This window comes from Pleurodeles waltl, chromosome 3_1 (assembly GCF_031143425.1).
Source record: "Pleurodeles waltl isolate 20211129_DDA chromosome 3_1, aPleWal1.hap1.20221129, whole genome shotgun sequence".
In the NCBI taxonomy this organism is placed as follows: Eukaryota; Metazoa; Chordata; class Amphibia; order Caudata; family Salamandridae; genus Pleurodeles; species Pleurodeles waltl.
The window spans coordinates 99620547-99642644 of NC_090440.1; the positions used below are offsets into that span (position 1 = coordinate 99620547).

Below are 22098 nucleotides of genomic sequence, written 5' to 3' on the forward strand. Positions count from 1 at the left end.
CTGATAATGGGATTTCTTCTCATTTGCAGCTACTTTGAATTGGAGAGCAGCGGCCAGCGGGATGAGATTCGCTATCACTACAGATTTAATGGAAAGTCAAGAACTGAGACATTCCCTTATCGACTGGCGGATGGTCAATGGCACAAGATTGCACTGTCAATTAGTGCGTCCCACCTTCTACTTCATGTTGACTGCAACAGGTAATGCACAGATTACATTCGCTAGATATTTATGTTCTATAGTATTAGAAAGTTTGCTATTGATTAGCAATGGCCTGCTAGAAGAGCAAACCACAAAAGCTGCACAACACTGAGCAGAACGTTCACAAATATGAGCTAATGTATTACGTTAAGAGATTATTATGGAGAAAGTGCAAATTGCAGGACTATAAGCGTGTTGGAATTGAGAACAATTGGAATGATGGGGGGTGGTCTTGGTGTGTCAGGGCGATTAAAATGGACCTCTTCTGAAATGTGTTTTGCTTCTAAGTGTAACTGCGCTCATAGATCCTGAATAATGATTGCAAGAAGATATTTAAGGTAAGTGTGTAAATGACACTTACCAGTTTAGGGTAAGTTCTTGCTCTAAGGGGAGGGGGTAATTTAAAAGCTGGTAAAGCCAACAAAGTCATGATTTGGGGGCCTTCGGAACATCTTCACTGTCTTTGCCACACTTCCATGCAGTACGAAACACAGGCATCAGAGAAAGTGGGGTATAGTGTTTGGACTATATCAATATTTAAGGGGCCACAGTGAATGGATGTCTTGACATGGAAAATTATGAAGAAAATAGCTATGTGAAATTTTGCATTTACCCCGCCTTGGAGTGGAGGATCAACGGGCAGCGGTTAGGGGACAGATGGCTGCCCCAGGGCGTCCACATAATTGAAATTTCCATGAACATAAGTGACACATAGGTTCTCGAAGTGTTTTGTGAATCAGGTCCTGGTGTGCCAAGCCAAAACCAATGATAATGAATATAACAGTTTCTTCATAAAACAGGCCATACCAACAAGGATCAGCTTTATGGATGTGATGGTATAGCAGGCGATTACTGCATGATGGTAATAATTGTCTTTTATCATTTGTATAGGAATGCTGCAACGGGTATAGTGTTAGTGTGGAAGGTTTTTCAACCAACATTCGTGGCTCCACACCCCAGGAAAAAATCTGAAACAGAATCTCAGTACTTAACTGTTTACCTTAAAGGGCAGGTTGTTGGGGGACACATACCCAAAGACCTATTAGATGCAAAGATGAGTCTCACCCACCCCCAAATAGTCTGGCTGAGAGATGAACAGAACGACCGAAATACTCCTTTGGAGCAGCTGTTCTCGCTCCCTTGTTGGGCTAGAGAACTCTGGCATTGCAAGCACTGAAATGTCCCCCTGGGCCTGTGGTCTCCTATATTGAAGAGTGAGTCCTGAGACCGGGGGAGTGCATGAATACAATACTCTCTATAAGTATTTGCAGAGAAGACACATTCTCCAGCAATCTGAAAGCTGTAAAATATATATGTGTAATACACTGGCAGGCGTCTGCAAGTTTTAGTTACACTGATCGAGATACTTTACCTGAAGCATTCACACTTTGTAGTTTATGATTCAGCTTTGTTCCTTCTGATTCATCGAAAATAACTTACTACGAGAGGAAATGCCTTAAAAAGAACACAGAAACCACGTAAATTTGGGGGCAGGATTCAAATAGAAAGAACCAGTCAATCCTCCAGAGAGATTGAAAAGCTAGTGCAATGGAAAATACTAGGATAAAAGCTTCCGGGGTTAGGTTTATTTAATTTATCTAGAATCAGTAGTAGTCAGGCAGATCACATGACCTGTCAATTCTTACACCTTCCTATTCCATTCAGTCAGTAGCAGGTACTGAAACCCCTTTTTTTCTAGCACTGTTGATGTACGTCACCCTTTGCACCCAATGCTACAAGATAATACATGTTTGTTGGTATGTGTGCATTATTGGTTGTATTCTTTTTGATCTGTTTTCATACACAGACCCATGATGGTTGGATATATTGAATATAGTCATTTGTGTGTGTTGGTCTTAGTCCATGTACTATACATGTACCTGTATACTGGGTGAGTCTATGTCCATGCCTTACAAAACAAGCCAAACCAATTACTTCGTCATTGATTGTTGCATTTTAAGTTTCCAATTTTCATTCACCTTACATGAAACATTTGTCTTTGTACATCTCAAGACCTTTTGTGCTGTTATTTTCTCGCTGTTTTATAAATATGAAGTTTATGCATAATGCAGGCATAAAGGTAACATCTTTTTGCCTCAATTTGGAATTCAGGTTTTTGATGTTTTTGATACGCGAAGGACTAGAGCCAAAGAGAGTTGTAATAAACTTGCTTTATCCCCTGGTAACTGGACACCTTCATTTTTAGGATCGAGCCTGCGAGTGTATGCGCCAGTGCATGTGTCACGCTTGCAAGACTCTGTTGTGTACGATAAAGGGCTTGGAGCCTGCCTGTAGCTCACAGTTTGTTGGTTTGCGTGGCACTCTTCTTTAGAGCCTCGTAATTCGTCAAGGCAGGTCTGGCATAATTCCCACTCCTCTGTGTGGCGCAGGAACCAAGCCCTCATTGATTTAACTTTGATTCAACTTAATTAGTGCCTGTCCGCTGCTCCTGATGTGATCGAGGTACCATTTGTTCTTTTTAACTTCTAGTACCCTGCAAACAGAAGATTTGTGTGCCAAGTAGGACAAAGTTGCAAAGTTTTATTTTTAAAAGCTAACTTTCTTTTAATTTGTTAAATCATCTTTTCTCACTTTCCACTCATGTTTATTTTTGTTTTTGCTCATTGGAGCTTTTCTCAAAAGATGACAATTAACTTATTGAAGTATTGCAAAGCGACATTGTTTCTTTATTATGTGAAATTTCTGAAATTATGCTTTAACACATAATCATGCAGTATACCCGAGTCCACCCCATTACAATCCGCCCACTACAATCCCCCCACTTTACCCCACACATATCCACTACATTCAAATCCAAACCACTCACCCTAATCCAATCCACTCCAGTCCACCCCTGTCCAATCCTCCTAACCCTCCCCAATCTAATCTGCCCCACTCCAGTTCACCTCACTCTAAGAAAAAAAATCTGCATGATTCCAAAACAATCTGAACCACTCAAATCCAAAACAAGCTGCCCCACTCCAATCTGCCCCACGCCAATCAAAAACAATATGCCCCACTCTAAACCAATACAAATGCCACACTCCCATCCACCCCACTCAATCTGTCCCAATCCAATCCAAAACAATCTGCCTCACTCAAATCTGCCCCATCCCAAAACAATCTGCCCCATTACAATCGGCTGCACTCCAATCCAAAGCAATCTGCCCCACTCCATTCTGCTCTAGTGTAATCCAAAACAATCTATCTCACTCTAATCCAAAACAATCTGCCTCACTCCTGCCCACCTCAGTCCGACAATCTGCCTCACTCCAGTCCAAAACAATCTGCCCCACTACAGTCTGCCTCAGTCCAGTCTGCCCCACTCCAACTCAAAACAATCAGTCCCACTCCTCTCTGCCCCAACTCCCGTCCGCCTCACTTCATTCTGCCCCACTGCAATTCAAACCAATATTTCCCACTCCAATCCACCTCACCCCAAGCCAAACACCTCACTCCATTTCACCCTACTCCAATCCACTCTCACCCAAATAATCTCACCCAACACCAACCCAATCCACCCCACTCCAATCCACCCCACTCCAATCTGTCTCACTCCAATCCAAAACAATCTTCCCCACTCCAGTTCAAAACAATCTGTCCCATTCCAATCTACCCCATTCCAATCAGAAACAATCTGCCCCACTCAAATATGCCCCTCTGCAACCCAAAACTATCTGCCCACTCCAATCCGCCCCACTCTAATCCACAAAATCTGCCCCACTCCAATAAGCCCCATTCTAATACAAAACAATCTGCCCAACTCCAATCTACCCTATTTCAGTCCAAACCAACCTGCCACACTCCAATAAATTTGAATCTGCCCACTCCAATTTGTCCCACTTTAATCCAAAATTACCTGCTCCCCACTGCAACCTCCCCCACTCCAATCCCAAACAACCGACTCAATCCAAAACAATCCGTCCATCCCACTCCATCCCAATTCACCCCACTCCAATCCACCTCACTACAATCCAGTCCACCACACACCAATCTAATCCACCCACACCAATCCAATTCATCCCAATGCGAGCCCAGTCCAATCTACCCTACTCCAATTCAATACACCTCACCTTAGTCCACACCAGTCCAATCCACCCCACTCCAGTCCAATCCACTCCACTCCAGTACAGTCCACCAAACTCAAGTCCATTCCACTCCACTCTAATACAAACTACCTTGCTCCATTCCAACTCACCCCAGTCCAGTACAGTCCACTGTAATTGACCCACTCTAGTCCAATACAGTCCACATTAATCCATCCCACTCCAATCCAAACCACCCCACTCCAACCCACCTTAATCTACCCCATTTCAATCCAGTACACCCCTCTCCAACCAATCCACCCCACCCACATCAATCCAATCCACAACACTTCAATAGAATCCAACTCAATCGAATCCAACTCCCTCTAGTCCAATCCACCACAATCCACTCCAGTCCAATCTACCACAATCCACTCTACTCCAATCAACCCCACCCTCTCCAATCCTCCCCAATCCAAACCAATCCACCCCACCCCAATCCAATCCACTTCGTCCCATACAAACCATCCCAATCCAATCCACCCCACCCGACCCCACTCAATCTAGTCCATCCCACTCAATCCAGTCCACCTCACTCCAGTCCAGTCTATCTCACTCCAATATGATCTACCCCATCTGATCCACCCCACACCAGTCCACCCCACCCCACCCACTCCAGTCCACCCCACTCCAGTCTAAATTGCACCACCCCAATCCAGTCCACCTCACCTCAATGCATCCCATTTCACTCCAATCCACTCCAAACGACCCCACAACAATCCAATCCACCACCTCCACACAACCCCACCCAATCCACCCCACCACATTTCAATCCAGTCCCCACACTCCAATCCACCCATCTGCAATCCACCCCACCCCACTCCAATCCACCTCACACACCCCACTCCACTCCAATCTACCCCACTGTACCCCGGTCCCCCCACCCCTTCCCAGTGCAGTCTGCCTCACTCCAGTCCAATCCATTCAACCTACCCCACTTTAAGCCATCTCACTACAATCCACCCCAATCCAGTCCAGTCAAATCCAATCCAATCCAAATCGATCTGATCTACAACCCCACCCCATTCCATCCCATCCCAGTTCAGTACATGCCGGTCCAATCTAATCAATCTACCCCACCACACTCCATACCACCCCACTTCGATGCAATCCACCCTCTACAATCTTCTCCAATCCTCTCCAATCCACCACAGTCCAATCCAACACACCCCATCCCACTGCACCCCACCTCACTCCAATCTAATCCATCCCACTGCAGCCCACCACACCCCAATCAAATCCAGCACACCACATTTCAATCCACCCCACTACTGTCCAATGCACTCCATTCCAATTCACCCCACCCAACCCCAGTCAATCCCACTCTCTCCAATCCACCACGCCCAGCCCTATCACTCCAATCCAAACCACCAACCGCAATCCAATCGAATCCACCCCACTTGAATCCATTCTAATCCCATCCACGTCACCCCATTTAAATCCAACCCAATCCACCCTACCCTACTTCAATCCAATCCACCCCACTACCTCAATCCACTTTCACCTACTCCACCCTATTCCACTCCACTCCACTCTGTGACACTCTCTGCTACTGAACCAGTGAACTCTACTCCCCTCTACTCAGGTCTGCAACACTCTACTCCCCCACTTCACTCTGACACTCTACACCACTAACTTTTAGCTATGGTGAACAGCAGCCACACTGGTGTGCAACATGACATACCACATTGACAAACCCAGTAGCTCTTGATTTGGTTAGACCTATTGACTTTGCCAATGCTTGTTCATCTTCTTATCCATGCAGTTGAGAGTGTCCATGCCTGCTTTTAATGATGGTTTGTTCAGCCTGATGTTGGGGTCATGATTGGCAAAAGCAACAGACACATGCCCTCACTCTCAGCTGCAGTTTAACCAACCTCAGAAGGTCCCTGCTTACCATATATAATTGTGCAGTTCATGATTGAGAGGCAGATTACTATGCTCACTTCTAAAAGTAAGGGGGCCTGGAGAATATGTTTACAAATGAATTCCTGTATCTTTGATGAAGGGGAGGGGTACTATGCTGAAGTATTTGTAGAGTGCACTATCCCTTGTGAGGTTATCCTGGCACTGTGTGGATGTGGTGCGGAGCCCCTTGTATGCTAGTTGAAGAGCCAGGTCTTCAGATTCTTGCGGAATTGGAGGAAGAAGGGTGAGGTTCTTATGTGGAGGGGAAGGTCATTCCATGCTTTGAGTGCGATGTAGGAGAAGGCATGGCCTCCATTCCTGGTCTTGTGTATTTGTGGAATCTGTGTGGGAGCAGGTGCTCCAATCTGAGGAGTCTTGACAGATGGTGGAAGTGCATGCGATAGTTAAAGTATTCTGGTCCTGTCTGGTGGAGTGCTTTGAACATGAAAATTACCAATTTGAAAATTATTCTCTTACAAATTGACTGAGAGTGTAGCTTTCTAAGGTCTGGTGTGATGTGTCCCAATGAGGAACGTTGAGTATGAAGCGAGCTGCTGTGTTCTGCATGATTTAAAGTCTGCTGCTCACGTGTTTAGGGATTCTGGCATAGAGGCAGCCCCCATAGTCTAGTCTGCTGCTGCTGATGCCTTGAATGACCATCTGTTTAGTGTGGGTTGGAGGCATCAGAAGATCATTTTCAGCATTTTGAGCAGGAGGAAGTACAATGAGGTTACTGCATTGTTCTGACCTGACATCTGCAGCCTGTTGTCGATGATGACTCTGAGATTTACTTGCATGCTGAGGATGGGTATGGGTCAGAGGTCTGTAGGCCACCAGGTTGAGTCATAGATTGAGGTTTCCTTTCCAAAGATGATTGGTTTTTTTGTCCTAGTTGAGTTTCAGACAGTTTTCCCTCATTCAGCCGGCTACTATGGTCATGCACATTGTGAATCTGCCTCTCGTGTACGTTGTCTTGTCAGATAAGGATACAGTGGGTTGTACGTCATGGATGCTTCATTGGTTAATCAGTATTAGGCCCAGATTTATGGTGACTAGCGCAATTACAACGCCACTTTAAAATAATTTTTGTGACGCTAATGTGGCATTGGAAGGGCAAAAACACTGCGTCATATTTACAAAGTGGCCAATGCTTGTATTGAGCCACTTTGTAACCCCTTGCGCCACATTATGACTGCACCAGGCATAATGTATGCAAGGGGGGCATTCCGGCGCTGGGGGGGCAGTTAAAAAGGATGCAAAGGAATCTATGAGATTCCTTTGCACCATTTTTATCAGCATTTTGCTAATGCCAGCTAAGTGCAGGCATTAAAAAGAGGCTCCCATTGCGTTCAATGGGCCTATGGGTGCTTTGCAGGATTAGTTTCAACATTTTTGACGCTATTCCTGCAAAGCATCGGACTAGCCTAAAAAATTATGATGCTAGTCCCCCTGACTATCTCCATGGTGTGCCATATTTTAAATATTGTGCACACGGTGGCGTAAGGGGGCACTAAGGGGTGCAATAATAGTGGCGCTGCAAGAGGTGCATAAATCTGGGCTTTAATGTTTAGGGCTCACATACAAACAGCTTTTACTGTGCCATTGACAAAAGACCTGGGCCATACCCTAAACGTGTAGTGTTCTTAGAGTAAGACAATTGCTTGCCTTTGGTCGATGATCTTGTCATTCTCAATTGCTTACTTCTTATTCAATGGCCTTCTTTCCTCTTCTTGTGTTTGTCCCTCTATTGGAACTTAGCTTCTTCACATTCCTTTTTATTGATTGATTTGTATCCTTCTAATCTTCTTGTACAAGTAACTGCTTTTTAAAGCACTCTATGATAGTGCATGTGTATTCCTACACTCTCTTGAGTGCTGCTTGCCCTTCAAGTGCCCTCCACCCCAGTTCCCTCTATGCTGCTTCTTCCTCCCCTCACCACTAGTCAGTCCATTGCTTCCTCCATCACATGTTGCTTGGCTCTTTTTATTCTGGAAGTCTCCTTTGTGCTTCATGGCCCACCACCCATTGCTCCCCACCCTCCCCATGTTCACTTTAACTAAGTGGCGGTAAGCACTAAGGCTGAGCGAGCATAGCCCCTAATGCGTGCTCATTTAAAACCTTTTTGAAGAGATAGGCACACCTGTCTAGAGCATAATTTCTTAGTCTGTGGCTAGGCTACTCCTAAAAACAATTACATAATATCTACTTCTCAATATGTGGAAAATCAAAGAATCAACTTGGAACAGGAGAGCCCCAAGTGAGAGCACCAGGACTTACATTGAATATTAGCTAATTGGGAATGCCATGAGAACTTGCATATTTACTCATTTATCAACCTAAATATTACACTCAGTAACCTAAGCACTCAATCCAGGAATTGTTCTGTACCCTACATGTCACGCATGGTTTAGCTATACGTGTTCTGTGAGGGATGGAAGCTTGTACTAGTCTTCCCCCTTGGAAGAGTTCAGCATGGAGTGGAAGATTACACCTGCTGCTATCTGTGAGAGAAGGAATCTTGCTTTCCTACTGCCATGCTGTTCCTGTTCTGTGATGAAGCAAAGCTGATTTATACTTGTTCTAGAATGAGGAAAACGTGTGTTCCTGCAGGCTCAACTGTATGTGTCCTCTGAAGAAGGGAAGTGTGCACTCTTTTTGCGTCCTAAGTGTACCTGTTCTATGAAAAAGTGGTGGTGATATTACCGCTGCTGTTGCCCTAAGTAGATATTTTGAATGCACCTGTTAACATTATTTTTTAATGAACCTGTTTAACCTGTCCAATGAACCAGGAAATGTTCAAAAAAATTGATCTGAGATACCTACAGTCCTTAGGAAGACGCCTGTAGGGTAAATCTTTGAGTGCTCAGACATGTTGAATTAAAAGAAAACAGTTGTTCCACCCTCCTGTTAATCTTACCATCGGATAGATCGCCCAAATGCAATTTTGATATAGGTATGACAAAGGGATAGTATATATGTCAAGGTTTGACTTCCGGGCGGCCGCCAATGCAGCCGCACTCGCGCCACGGACATTATGAGATCCCTGCCGGCCCAGCGGGGATCTTGCCTGCAACACAGGAGCCGGCGGTGTTGCGGCTGTGCGACAGGTGCAGTTGCACCCGTTGCGCTTTTCACTGTCTGCATAGCAGACAGTGAAAAGCTGCACGGGCCGTGGCAGGGGTCCCCTGCACTGCCCATGCCAGGGGCCCCACAACTCCCCTTTCTGCCAGCCTTTTCATGGTGGTGCAAACCGCCATGAAAAGCTGGCGGGAGGGGGACTCGTAATCCCCTGGGCAGCTCTGCAAGCAGCGCTGCCCTGGAGGATTACTCCCGCCGGGACAAAAGTGGTGGGAAACCGCCAGTCCCGGCGGTGCGACCGCGGCGCTTCTGCCGCGGCCGTAATCCCCAGGATTTAACCGCCAGCCTGTTGGTGGTGAAATCCGTCAAAACAACCCTGGCGGTCAAAGACCGCCAGGGTTGTAATGACCCCCATAATCTCCAGTTATGTGTTTCCTAGTTTGGTCAGTGAACAGTAGTACTCTCTGATGCTTCACATTGTGGAACCCACTGATGAAGCTTATGAAAGAAATCTCCCTGCCCCCTTAAGGTAGGTTTAGGTTTATCATCATATATGGGTACATGAATGTTTGCTAATTACATAAGTGCTTTCACTATGTCTTCTAGGAGTTTTGTATTTCTTAGATGGTTGTGTCTGTTTAGAGCATACAACAGACACTATGGTGGTCATTCCGACCCTGGCGGTTTCAAACCGCCAGGGCCGGGGACCACGGAAGCACCGCCAACAGGCTGGCGGTGCTTCCAGGGCCATTCTGACCGCGGCGGTAAAGCCGCGGTCAGAAAAGGGGAACCAGCGGTTTCCCGCCGGTTTTCCCCTGGCCCAGGGAATCCTCCATGGCGGCGCTGCTTGCAGCACCGCCATGGGGATTCCGACCCCCTTCCCGCCAGCCTGGTCCTGGCGGTTTTTACCGCCAGGAACAGGATTGCGGGAACGGGTGTCGTGGGGCCCCCTAACAGGGCCCCACAAAGGTTTTCACTGTCTGCCTAGCAGACAGTGAAAATCGCGACGGGTGCCACTGCACCCGTCGCACCCCTGCAACTCCGCCGGTTCCATTCGGAGCCGGCTTCATTGTTGCAGGGGCTTTCCCACTGGGCCGGCGGGTGCTCTATTGGAGGGCGCCCGCCGGCCCAGCGGGAAAGTTGGAATGGCCGCCGCGGTCTTTTGACCGCGGGGCGGTCATTCGGCGGCCAGATATTGGCGGGCCGCGACTGCCGCCCGCCAATATCAGAATGAGGGCCTATATGTATGGGCTGCATGAGATTATGATGTCAACAACAGAAGTAAACAGATCATTTAATCAGAGAACAAAAAATAATGATATTAACAGAACTAGAATAACAAAATTCTGAGATATCCCAGGTCCAAATCTCATATCTCCCCCAGAAGTCACCAAGCACAACATAATCAGGTGGGAGGACAGACTTATAAGGATGTCCTAGTGATCAACATTAATTAGTCTGATACTAGAAATGGGTGCATGATTCCAGGGTCCAAAGCTCAGCGAGACGTTCTCATCTAGGAGGGTGTGGGCAGCTCCCCCCACTCCAAATTAGTGCCACTAGATGATGATGTTTGTGATTTGTCATGGGTGCTATGAGTGGAGACATTTAGGTCAGCTACTATAACGTCCCAATTACCAGCTATGGGATATTTGGAAGCTCCAGATTGTCCTCCCTATGTAGGGCAGTGCTTTCTGCCTGCACCTAGACTGACCGTGACTGTGTCCAGGCCACTAGAGGATCAGGTGATTTCCTCCTACGGGTGATGAGCCTCCTGGCCAGTACGAGACCAAGATCTATGAATCTGGCCACAATTCTACATTCTTTGCTCCTGCGATATAAGCCTAGAATGCATGTACAGCGAGACAGGTAGTTCTTCACTCTCTGCAATTAATAATGTAAGTGGGGGCAGGCCCAAAGCATATGTAAGAGATCTACATCTGCCAGTCAACAATGGGGGCAAGCAGCTTCCGAGCGGTGAAAGTACAGATATATTTTGCAGGGGTAAGATAGTTCTATGCACAATGGATAACTGAATCATTCAGAACTGGGCATTTTGGGGATCTGAACAGGGCTCTCCACTGTGGTGGGCCATTCTTTATTGATAGAGGGGCTACTTAGGTGGTGCTCTCAGTGGACGCGGAGAGGTGCAAGTGATGCCGCAGTTTGCATCTGCAACGAGTCTACCAGCCAAAGAATAAGGTGTCTGCCTCAGCCGACACATGGAGGTATAGTATAGTGTGGTGTATCTGGGGTTCCTGTGTCAGATCACCCCACTCTCATCCTAGTGCTCAAAAAAGCAAATTGTGTAACAAGAAATGCCCGAGGTGGAAGACCCACCCTCTTCCATCAAGGCCTCATATGTGAGGAGCGCTCCATCCCCGTAGAGGTCTCCCACTGTGTGTAGCCCTACCACATGCCAGAGTCAGCTCAGTCCTGGAAGTGACATGCTGCCCCCTTGGTGTGCCTAACAGAGCCAGCGCAGGTGTGTAAGTAAGCGTTCCTCTTGTTAGATAGAAACAGCAGTGAAAGCAGTGGTATGCCACTTGTAAAAGTGTGGGTCTAGGAATTGGTGCTTTAGTGCATGGGTGTAATAAATGTAGGATGCCTGTGAGACCCCGAGAAGGCAGTGTCATAGCAGTATCTGACAGTTGCAGGTCGGCCAGTCAGCCAGCGCACCACCCAACACCCATTGCAATTGAGATGCTAAGTAATAGTGCTCAAAGTTTAGTGCTGCCAGACCTCCCTGGTCAGTTGGTTGGTAGAGTTTGGAGAGTGCAACTCGGCAGCGGGAAGCTCTCCATATGAAGTCTCTCAAAGGACGCTCAAAAATCCCAAAGGTTGCCTTTCCCATGTTAATTTCCAGAGGATTCTTTAGACAAGACTACAGGCCAAACCACTGGACGGAATTACACCAAATTTGGCAGAAAGCTAGCTGTTGGTACGCAGATAGCGCTTTCGCTTATTTGGTGTGAATCTGTTCAGTAGTTTTTTAGATATTCAGGGGAAAATAAATTTGTATTCTCTGGCCACAAATAATTCACAAAATTCGCACATTTTTCACGAATACATGTGCAAAAACAAGCATTGCAATTGGCTGACTGCAACCTGACTACAAAGTTGCGGCCGCCATTTTATTTCACTGGACACAGTCCCCAGGAGTGAAAATCCAAATTGAGAGTAGCATAAGGGGTCAGGGTGAAAGTACCCTAACCCAATTGGTGTGATATAGGTGTGTTTTAGGTGCAAATTATGGTTTTAAAATAATTTTGTGTCACCATGCGCGAAATTCACGAAAATTCACAAATTGTCACAAATTATTCACAGATATGGAAAAATTTGAAAGAAAAACCACAGACTCATTCATACACTAATTCATTCACTCATGCATGCACTCAATGACTCATGTATCCACTTACACATCCAACCAGACACTCATGCACCCCCTCACACCCACTCAGGCTTACACACCCACTTTCAGACCCACTCAAACACTCACACACCCACTCACAGAGACAGGTCCTGTGGCCAACCCTGTGCTGCCCACAGCCAAAGGACATGCGTGGTGTGGGGTTGGGTGGTTATAAGGGCATTGCTGCAAGGCCTGGCTGCAGGCCAGTCCTTGCGACCAACCCCTGCCGCTCATGGCCTTTGGCTGTGCGTGTCAGGGGTTGGAATAACATATAGTAATTACAATTGCTGTATATTAAAAAAACATAGAAATTCACTGAAAAAAACCAAGGTTGCAGGGACGTTATAGTTAGGTTGTGAATTTACTCATACAAAACTGTTAGAAATGGGGTTTTTGGTTGGCAGTCAGGCTACCCCCTGTCCAAGCAAAAGCCCTCACTCTATTCAGGGTAAGTCACACACAATCCAAGATTATCCTGTGCCCACCCTCTGGTAGCTTGGCACGAGCAGTCAGGCTTAACTTAGAAGGCAATGTGTAAAGTATTTGTGCAATAAATCATACAATACCACCATATAGCACCACAAAAATACACCACACAGTGTTTAGAAAAATATATAATATTTATCAGGATAATTGTAGGTCAAAAAGAATAAAGTTGCAATGGGAAATTGTAGAGATATCACTAAAAAGTGATATAAAGTGTCTTAAGTCTTTAGAATATAAACAAAGTCTCTTTCAAGGACAGGTACCTGGTTTAGAGTGAAAAAATCTCCTCAGAGGGCCACAGAGGAAGAGGTGCATGGAAAAAGGATGTGTGCGTCGATTTCTCCCCAGCACACACGGACTTGCGTCGTTATTTTCCACGCGGGGAAGTCGTGTGTCGTTTTCCGGCGCGCGGACAGTCTCTTTCTGTGGATCGCGGGGATTACCAGATGTCCCAGGTCTGTGCGTAGATTTTCCTGCTTGTTCTCCGGCTGCGCGTCGGTCTGCGGGGCTGCGCGTCGAAATTACGATCTCACGGCAGGCGTCGCGCCGATTTCTCCTCTAGACGTCGGTCTGCGGGGCTGCGCGTTGAAATTACGATCTCACGGCAGGTGTCGCGTCGATTTCTCCTCTAGAGGTCGGGCGGCGTTGTCCTTGCGAAGCCGTGCGTCGGATTTTTGGTCGTCCCAAGAGCGTTGCGTCGATCAGCGTCGGTGTGCGGCGTTTTTCTCGCCGCGGAACAAGCTGTGCGTCGAAATTTTCGGCGCACGGAGCGTCCAAGTGAAAAAGAGAAGTCTTTTTGGTCCTGAGACTTCAGGGAACAGGAGGCAAGCTCTATCCAAGCCCTTGGAGAGCACTTTCACAGCCAGACAAGAGTTCAGCAAGGCAGCAGGGCAACAGCAAGGCAGCAGTCCTTTGTAGAAAGCAGACAGGTGAGTCCTTTGAGCAGCCAGGCAGTTCTTCTTGGCAGGATGTAGTTTCTGGTTCAGGTTTCTTCTCCAGCAAGTGTCTGATGAGGTAGGGCAGAGGCCCTGTTTTATACCCAAATGTGCCTTTGAAGTGGGGGAGACTTCAAAGAGTGGCTAAGAGGTGCACCAGGTCCCCTTTCAGTTCAATCCTGTCTGCCAGGAGAGGGTGTGGCAGTCCTTTGTGCCAGGAGCAGGTGTGGCAGTCCTTTGTGTGAGAGCAGGCCCTCCACCCTCCCAGCCCAGGAAGACCCATTCAAAATGCAGATGTATGCAAGTGAGGCTGAGTACCCTGTGTTTGGGGTGTGTCTGGGTGAATGCACAAGGAGCTGTCAACCAAGCCCAGCCAGACGTGGATTGTAAGGCACAGAAAGATTTAAGTGCAAAGAAATGCTCACTTTCTAAAAGTGGCATTTCTAGAAGAGGAATATTAAATCCGACTTCACCAGTCAGCAGGATTTTATATTACCATTCTGGCCATACTAAATATGACCTTCCTGCTCCTTTCAGATCAGCAGCTACCACTTCAACAGTGTATGAGGGCAGCCCCAATGTTAGCCTATGAAGGGAGCAGGCCTCACAGTAGTGTAAAAACTAATTTAGAAGTTTTACACTACCAGGACATATAACTACACAGGTACATGTCCTGCCTGTTACTTACACAGCACCCTGCCCTAGGGGTTACCTAGGGCACACATTAAGGGTGATTTATATGTAGAAAAAGGGGAGTTCTAGGCTTGGCAAGTACTTTTAAATGCCAAGTCGAGGTGGCAATGAAACTGCACACACAGGCCTTGCAATGGCAAGCCTGAGACAAGGTTAAGGGGGCTACTTAAGTGGGTGGCACAACCAGTGCTGCAGGTCCACTAGTAGCATTTAATCTACAGGCCCTAGGCACATGTAGTGCACATTACTAGGGACTTATAAGTAGATTAAATAGTCCAATCAGGTATGAGCCAGAGTTACCATGTTTAAAAAGGAAGAGAGCATATGCACTTTAGCACTGGTTAGCAGTGGTAAAGTGCGCAGAGTCTAAAAGCCAGCAAAACAGGGTCCAAAAAGTGGAGGGAGGCAGGCAAAAAGTTAGGGGTGACCACCCTAAGGCATGTCAGGTCTAACATGTGTCCCCCCTAGCTGAAAGTGGGGAGAGCTACCCGACCTCCTGGGAGCTCTCATCGCTAAGGCGGAAGTATCTGGAGAGACCATCAGCATTGGTGTGGTCAACCCCTGGGCGATGCTCCACCGTAAAGTCCATCCCCTGTAGGGAAATGGACCATCTCAAGAGTTTTGGATTCTCACCCCTCATCTGCATGAGCCATCTGAGGGGCCTGTGGTCTGTCTGAACCCGGAAGTGAGTCCCAAACAGGTAGGGTCTTAGCTTCTTCAGTGCTCAGACCACAGCAAATGCTTCTCTCTCAATAGCACTCCACCTTTGTTCCCGTGGTAATAATCTTCTGCTAATAAAGACTACTCGTAGGTCTGAGCCCTCCTCATTCAGCTGTGCTAGAACAGCCCCTATGCCATGCTCTGAAGCGTCTGTCTGAACAATAAATTCCTGGGAGTAGTCAGGGGCCTTGAGCACGGGGGCCGTGCACATGGCTTCCTTCAGAGAATCAAAGGCTTTCTGACAGGCCTCTGTCCAATTCACCAACCTAGGTTGTTTCTTGGAAGTGAGTTCAGTCAAGGGGGACACAATGGTACCATAGCCCTTGACGAACCTGCGGTAGTATCCAGTGAGGCCCAAAAAGGCTCTCACCTCAGTGTGTGTTCTAGGTGGTTGCCAGGCCTTGATAGTTTCAATCTTGGCCTGGAGCGGCTGCACCCTTCCACCACCTACGAGGTGTCCCAAGTACACCACGGAACCCTGCCCAATCTGGCACTTACTAGCCTTGATAGTCAGGCCTGCCTGTTGCAGGGCCTGAAGCACCTCCTTGAGGTGGAGCAGGTGTTCCTCCCAGCTGGAACTGTAGACAGCTATGTCGTCTAGGTAAGCTGCACAGAAGGCATCTTTACCAGCTAGGACCCCGTTAACCAACCGTTGGAAGGTAGCGGGGGCATTTTTCAGCCCAAATGGCATCACCCGGAATTGGTAATGGCCATCAGGGGTGGAAAAAGCAGATCTTTCTTTAGCCCCCTCAGTCAGGCCAATCTGCCAGTACCCGGAAGTAAGATCGAACGTACTCAGGAACTTGGCAGCGCCTAGCCTGTCAACGAGCTCATCTGCTCGGGGGATGGGGTGAGCATCAGTCCGGGTGACTGAATTGAGACCCCGGTAGTCCACACAGAACCGGATTTCTGGTTTCGCACCTGGGGCAGTAGCCTTGGGAACCAATACCACAGGGCTGGCCCAGGGACTACTGGATTTCTCAATAACCCCCAAAGTCAACATCTTGGAGACCTCCTCCTTGATGCTGGCTGGAGACCTCCTCCTTGATGCTGGCCTTCACTTTATCTGACAACCTGTAAATTTTGTTCTTTACAGGAGCACTGTCACCTGTGTCAATGTCATGCACACAGAGTTGGGTTAGTCCAGGTGTAAGGGAGAACAGGGGGGAGAACTGCTCTAGCAGCTCATAGCAGTCCCCTCTCTGTGTTGGAGTCAGGGAGTCAGAGAGAATGACACCACCTACTGACCCATCCCCTTCTTTGACAGCGAGGAGGTCGGGGAGAGGTTCACTCTCCTCTTCCATGCCCTCATCGGTTACTAGGAGCATACTGACCTCAGACCTCTCAAAGTGAGGTTTGAGCCGGTTGTGATGGATGACCCTTAGGGGTTGCCTAGGGGTCTTGAGGTCCACTAAGTAAGTGGCCTCCCCTTTACGCTCCTTGATCTCAAAGGGGCCAGTCCAGCGGTCCTGGAGAGCCCTGGGCTCTACTGGCTCCATCACCTAAACTTTGTCTCCAGGTGAGAACTCAACTAGAGTGGCCTTTTGGTCGTACCACTCCTTCATCACCTCTTGACTGGCCTCGAGGTTACCCTGGGCCTCCTTCCAGAAGCGTTGGGTTTGTTTGCGGAGGGCCAGCATGTAGCTGACCACATCCTGGGGAGGGGCCTGGGGAGCTCTCTCCCAGCCCTCCTTAACGATGCTTAGGGGTCCCCTGACAGGGTGACCATAGAGAAGCTCAAAGGGGCTGAACCCCACCCTTTTCTGGGGCACCTCTCTATAAGCAAACAACAGGCAGGGTAAGAGGACGTCCCACTTACGCCTCATGGCCTCAGTCAGGCCACCAATCATGCCTTTCAGGGTCTGGTTGAATCTCTCAACCAGCCCATTGGTTTGAGGATGATAAGGGGTGGTAAACCGGTAGGTCACCCCACACTCATCCCACAGGGTCTTCATGTATGCAGACATGAAGTTTGTGCCCCTGTCAGACACGACCTCCTTAGGGAATCCCACACGGGTAAATATTCCCATCAGGGCTCTGGTCACCACCTTTGCAGTCACTGTTCTCAGAGGGATTGCCTCTGGATAGCGGGTGGCATGGTCCACCAAAACCAGGATAAACCTGTTGCCCAGGGCAGTTTTGGGGTCCAAGGGACCAACAATGTCGATGCCCACCCTTTCAAAGGGGGTGCCAACGACTGGGAGTGGGATCAGGGGAGCTTTAAGCCGTTTCCCTGCCTTCCCACTAGCCTGGCAGGTGGGGCAAGCTCTGCAGAAGTTATCTGAGGCTTTCCTCATTCTGGGCCAATGAAAGTGGGTGTTAAGCCTGTCAAAGGTCTTGTCTTGGTCCAGGTGTCCTGCCAGGGGAATGTCGTGAGCCAGGCCTAGTAGAAATTTCCGGTAACACTGGGGGACCACCAGCACACGGTGTGGCCCAGGACCTGGAATTCTACGCTCACTGTAAAGGAGATCATTCTCCCAGTAAATATGGTGAGCGCCAGAGGCGTCACCTGCTGCGTGGTCTGTGGCCTGCTTCCTCAGACCCTCAAGGGTGGGGCATTCTCTTTGCGCCTTGCAGAATGCTTCCCTGGTTGGCCCCCCCTCTACTTGCCAGCCAGCAAGTTCAGGTAGGTTACCCAGGGCAGCTATGTCCTCCCCGGTTGGCTCGGGGGCCTCCCCTTCCTCAGGGACCTCGTCTACCACCGTGGGAACATTGGAGGCGGGTTTCCCGCGCCCCTGGCCCCCCTCTTGGGCGGCTGTCTGGGCCATTTTTCCAGGCTCCAGACGCCCTTGACTCCCTTCCCGGGCAGCCATGGACCTGGTGGTCATGCAGACCCACTCAGGTAACCCTAACATCTCCAGGTGAGATCTGAGCTCTACTTCTTTCCAAGCAGTGTGCTCAAGATCATTGCCTAACAGACAATCTACAGGCATGGCAGGACTCACAGCTACTTTCAGAGTACCAGAGACCCCCCCCACTCAAAGGGAACCAGAGCCACCGGTAGGTGACTCTCACGATTGTCAGCGACTATGACCTGGTGGAATGTATTAGGGACTATCTGCTCTGGGGACACCAGCTGACTCTGGATAGTAGTCACACTGGCTCCTGTGTCACGCAGAGCCTCCACCTTCTGCCCATTAATGGTGACCCACTGCCTGTACTTGGAAGTATTTCGGGGCATGTGGGCTTTGGGCACCATTTCTCTTTCTCCCAGGGACACTAGGGAAATCTCTACTTGCTCCCCAAAGCTATCTGGGTCCATCTCCCCTCCAAGCGCTACACTAGTTATCCCAGGTGTCTGTCCGGTAGTGGACGGTGCCCTTTTGGAGCACTGGGGGTCGCCTTTATAGTGACCATACTGGTAACACTCAATACATTTGGGGTTGGATTTCCCTGACTTATCAAATGTCCCTGGCTTCTTCCCAAATCTAGAGAAGGAATGGTTACCACCCCCTCCCTGGGAATTCTTTTGGGGGCCTTTTGAGAGTTCCTTATCTGTAAGTTTATCTCCCCCCTCTTTCTTCTGTTGGAAACCCTGACCACCTTTGTGTGAGTCCCCCCCAGGTACCTTTTTGGACACTCTAGTGCTAACCCAGAGGTCAGCCTCCTCAGCAAGCTTCCTGGGATCAGTCAGCTTACTATCTACCAAGTGCTGGCGCAACTCTGTAAAAGTAGTATTAAGCATATGCTCTCTCAGTATCAAGTCATATAACCCTTTATAGTCATTTACTTTGTTGCCCCGCACCCATCCATTCAGTGCCTTACTGGAAAAGTCAAAGAAATCTACCCATGTTTGTGTGTGTTGTTTGGTGCTGTCCCTGAACCTCTGACGGTATCCCTCAGGGGTCAGCCCAAACTTGGCAAGTAAAGTGGCTTTCTGAAGTGGGTATGTGTTTTGATCAGGTTGATCCAATGTGAGAAGTGTGTCCCTCCCCAAAGGCGGCACATAACCCCACATAGCTACCCCCCATTGCCCATCAGGAACCTCATGAGCCCTTAGTGCAACTTCATAAGCAGCTAACCATTTATCTATGTCATCTCCCACCACAAAACTGGGCACCACATTTTTGGGTATACGAACCTTCTTTTCTCCAGCAGGTCCTGTCTGTATGCTGCCACCATTATTGCTGGATTCAGACTGTCTCGCCTTGATCTCCAGCTCCTTGAGACTCAGTTCATGAGCCAACAATAGTTTCTTTTCAGCCAAAGCTCTTTCAGCTTCCACCTGTTTGGCTGCTCTTTCAGCTTCTGCTTGTTTGGCTGTTCTTTCAGCTTCAATCTGTTTGGCTGCTCTTTCAGCCTCAGCTTGTTTGGCTTCTCTCTCTGCCCTTCTCTCCTCCTGTTGAGCCTCAATTTTCAGTTTTTCCATTTGCAATTGGAACTCCCTTTCCTCTCTCCTTTCCTCTGCGGTCAGGCTTTGCATAGAGACACTGCTCCCTGGTCTGGAAGGGGGCACAATTGCAGTGGTAACACCATCCACAGATAGTGAAAATTCCTCTGAGGTGCCATTTTCTGGCTCCTCTTCCTCATCATCCTCTAAATGGGATTCTGCCCAGGCCCTCAGCGCCACTTGAAAGTCCTCCTTTCTGGAGGCCCCTTGGGTGGGTACCCTCAGTGCCCTGCAGAATCCTCTTAGTTGTTTGACCGTATATGTATCCAACTGGACTAGGTCAAAGTCTCCTGTCTGAGACCCAGTCATAGACATGTTGAGTGAGGATTTAGTTTTTGAAAATTGTCAGGAAAAAAAAACAGATTTGAAAAAAGAGATAAAAAACCAAGTTGACCTTCAACTGTGGGTAGGTAGTGAAATACTTAGCTACTGTATGTCACTGCACAAATACAAGTCCTATCCTCACAGCTGATCACCAATGTTAGAAATGGGGTTTTTGGTTGGCAGTCAAGCAAAAGCCCTCACTCTAGTTAGGGTAAGTCACACACAATCCAAGATTATCCTGTGCCCACCCTCTGGTAGCTTGGCACGAGCAGTCAGGCTTAACTTAGAAGGCAATGTGTAAAGTATTTGTGCAATAAATCATACAATACCACCATATAGCACCACAAAAATACACCACACAGTGTTTAGAAAAATATATAATATTTATCAGGATAATTGTAGGTCAAAAAGAATAAAGTTGCAATGGGAAATTGTAGAGATATCACTAAAAAGTGATATAAAGTGTCTTAAGTCTTTAGAATATAAACAAAGTCTCTTTCAAGCACAGGTACCTGGTTTAGAGTGGAAAAATCTCCTCAGAGGGCCACAGAGGAAGAGGTGCGTGGAAAAAGGATGTGTGCGTCGATTTCTCCCCAGCACACACGGACTTGCGTCGTTATTTTCCACGCGGGGAGGTCGTGCGTCGTATTCCGGCGCACAGACAGTCTCTTTCTGTGGATCGCGGGGATTACCAGATGTCCCGGGTCTGTGCGTGGATTTTCCTGCTTGTTCTCCGGCTGCGCGTCGGTCTGCGGGGCTGTGCGTCGAAATTACGAACTCACGGCAGGGGTCGCGTCGATTTCTCCTCTAGACGTCGGTCTGCGGGGCTGCGCGTTGAAATTACGATCTCACGGCAGGTGTCGCGTCGATTTCTCCTCTAGAGGTCGGGCGGCGTTGTCCTTGCGAAGCCGTGCGTCGGAATTTCGGTCATCCCAAGAGCGTCGCGTCGATCTGCGTCGGTGTGCGGCGTTTTTCTCGCCGCAGAACAAGCTGTGCGTCGAAATTTTCGGCGCACGGAGCGTCCAAGTGAAAAAGAGAAGTCTTTTTGGTCCTGAGACTTCGGGGAACAGGAGGCAAGCTCTATCCAAGCCCTTGGAGAGCACTTTCACAGCCAGACAAGAGTTCAGCAAGGCAGCAGGGCAACAGCAAGGCAGCAGTCCTTTGTAGAAAGCAGACAGGTGAGTCCTTTGAGCAGCCAGGCAGTTCTTCTTGGCAGGATGTAGTTTCTGGTTCAGGTTTCTTCTCCAGCAAGTGTCTGATGAGGTAGGGCAGAGGCCCTGTTTTATACCCAAATGTGCCTTTGAAGTGGGGGAGACTTCAAAGAGTGGCTAAGAAGTGCACCAGGTCCCCTTTCAGTTCAATCCTGTCTGCCAGGGTCCCAGTAGGGGGTGTGGCAGTCCTTTGTGTGAGAGCAGGCCCTCCACCCTCCCAGCCCAGGAAGACCCATTCAAAATGCAGATGTATGCAAGTGAGGCTGAGTACCCTGTGTTTGGGGTGTGTCTGAGTGAATGCACAAGGAGCTGTCAACCAAGCCCAGCCAGACGTGGATTGTAAGGCACAGAAAGATTTAAGTGCAAAGAAATGCTCACTTTCTAAAAGTGGCATTTCTAGAAGAGGAATATTAAATCCGACTTCACCAGTCAGCAGGATTTTATATTACCATTCTGGCCATACTAAATATGACCTTCCTGCTCCTTTCAGATCAGCAGCTGCCACTTCAGCAGTGTATGAGGGCAGCCCCAATGTTAGCCTATGAAGGGAGCAGGCCTCACAGTAGTGTAAAAACGAATTTAGGAGTTTTACACTACCAGGACATATAACTACACAGGTACATGTCCTGCCTTTTACCTACACAGCACCCTGCAC

The 22098-nt window shown here is 48.3% G+C and overlaps 1 protein-coding gene across 2 annotated transcripts in view; it reads left to right on the plus strand.

The window, feature by feature from the left end:
- The window catches only part of NELL1 (neural EGFL like 1), a 3335977-nt gene that overhangs the window by 611920 nt on the left and 2701959 nt on the right, over positions 1-22098 (plus strand). For both annotated transcript variants that reach the window (XM_069221936.1, XM_069221935.1), the window contains exon 4: positions 30-200. In XM_069221936.1, the coding sequence (XP_069078037.1) occupies positions 30-200 (171 nt within the window). The remainder of the gene's footprint in view (positions 1-29; positions 201-22098) is intronic.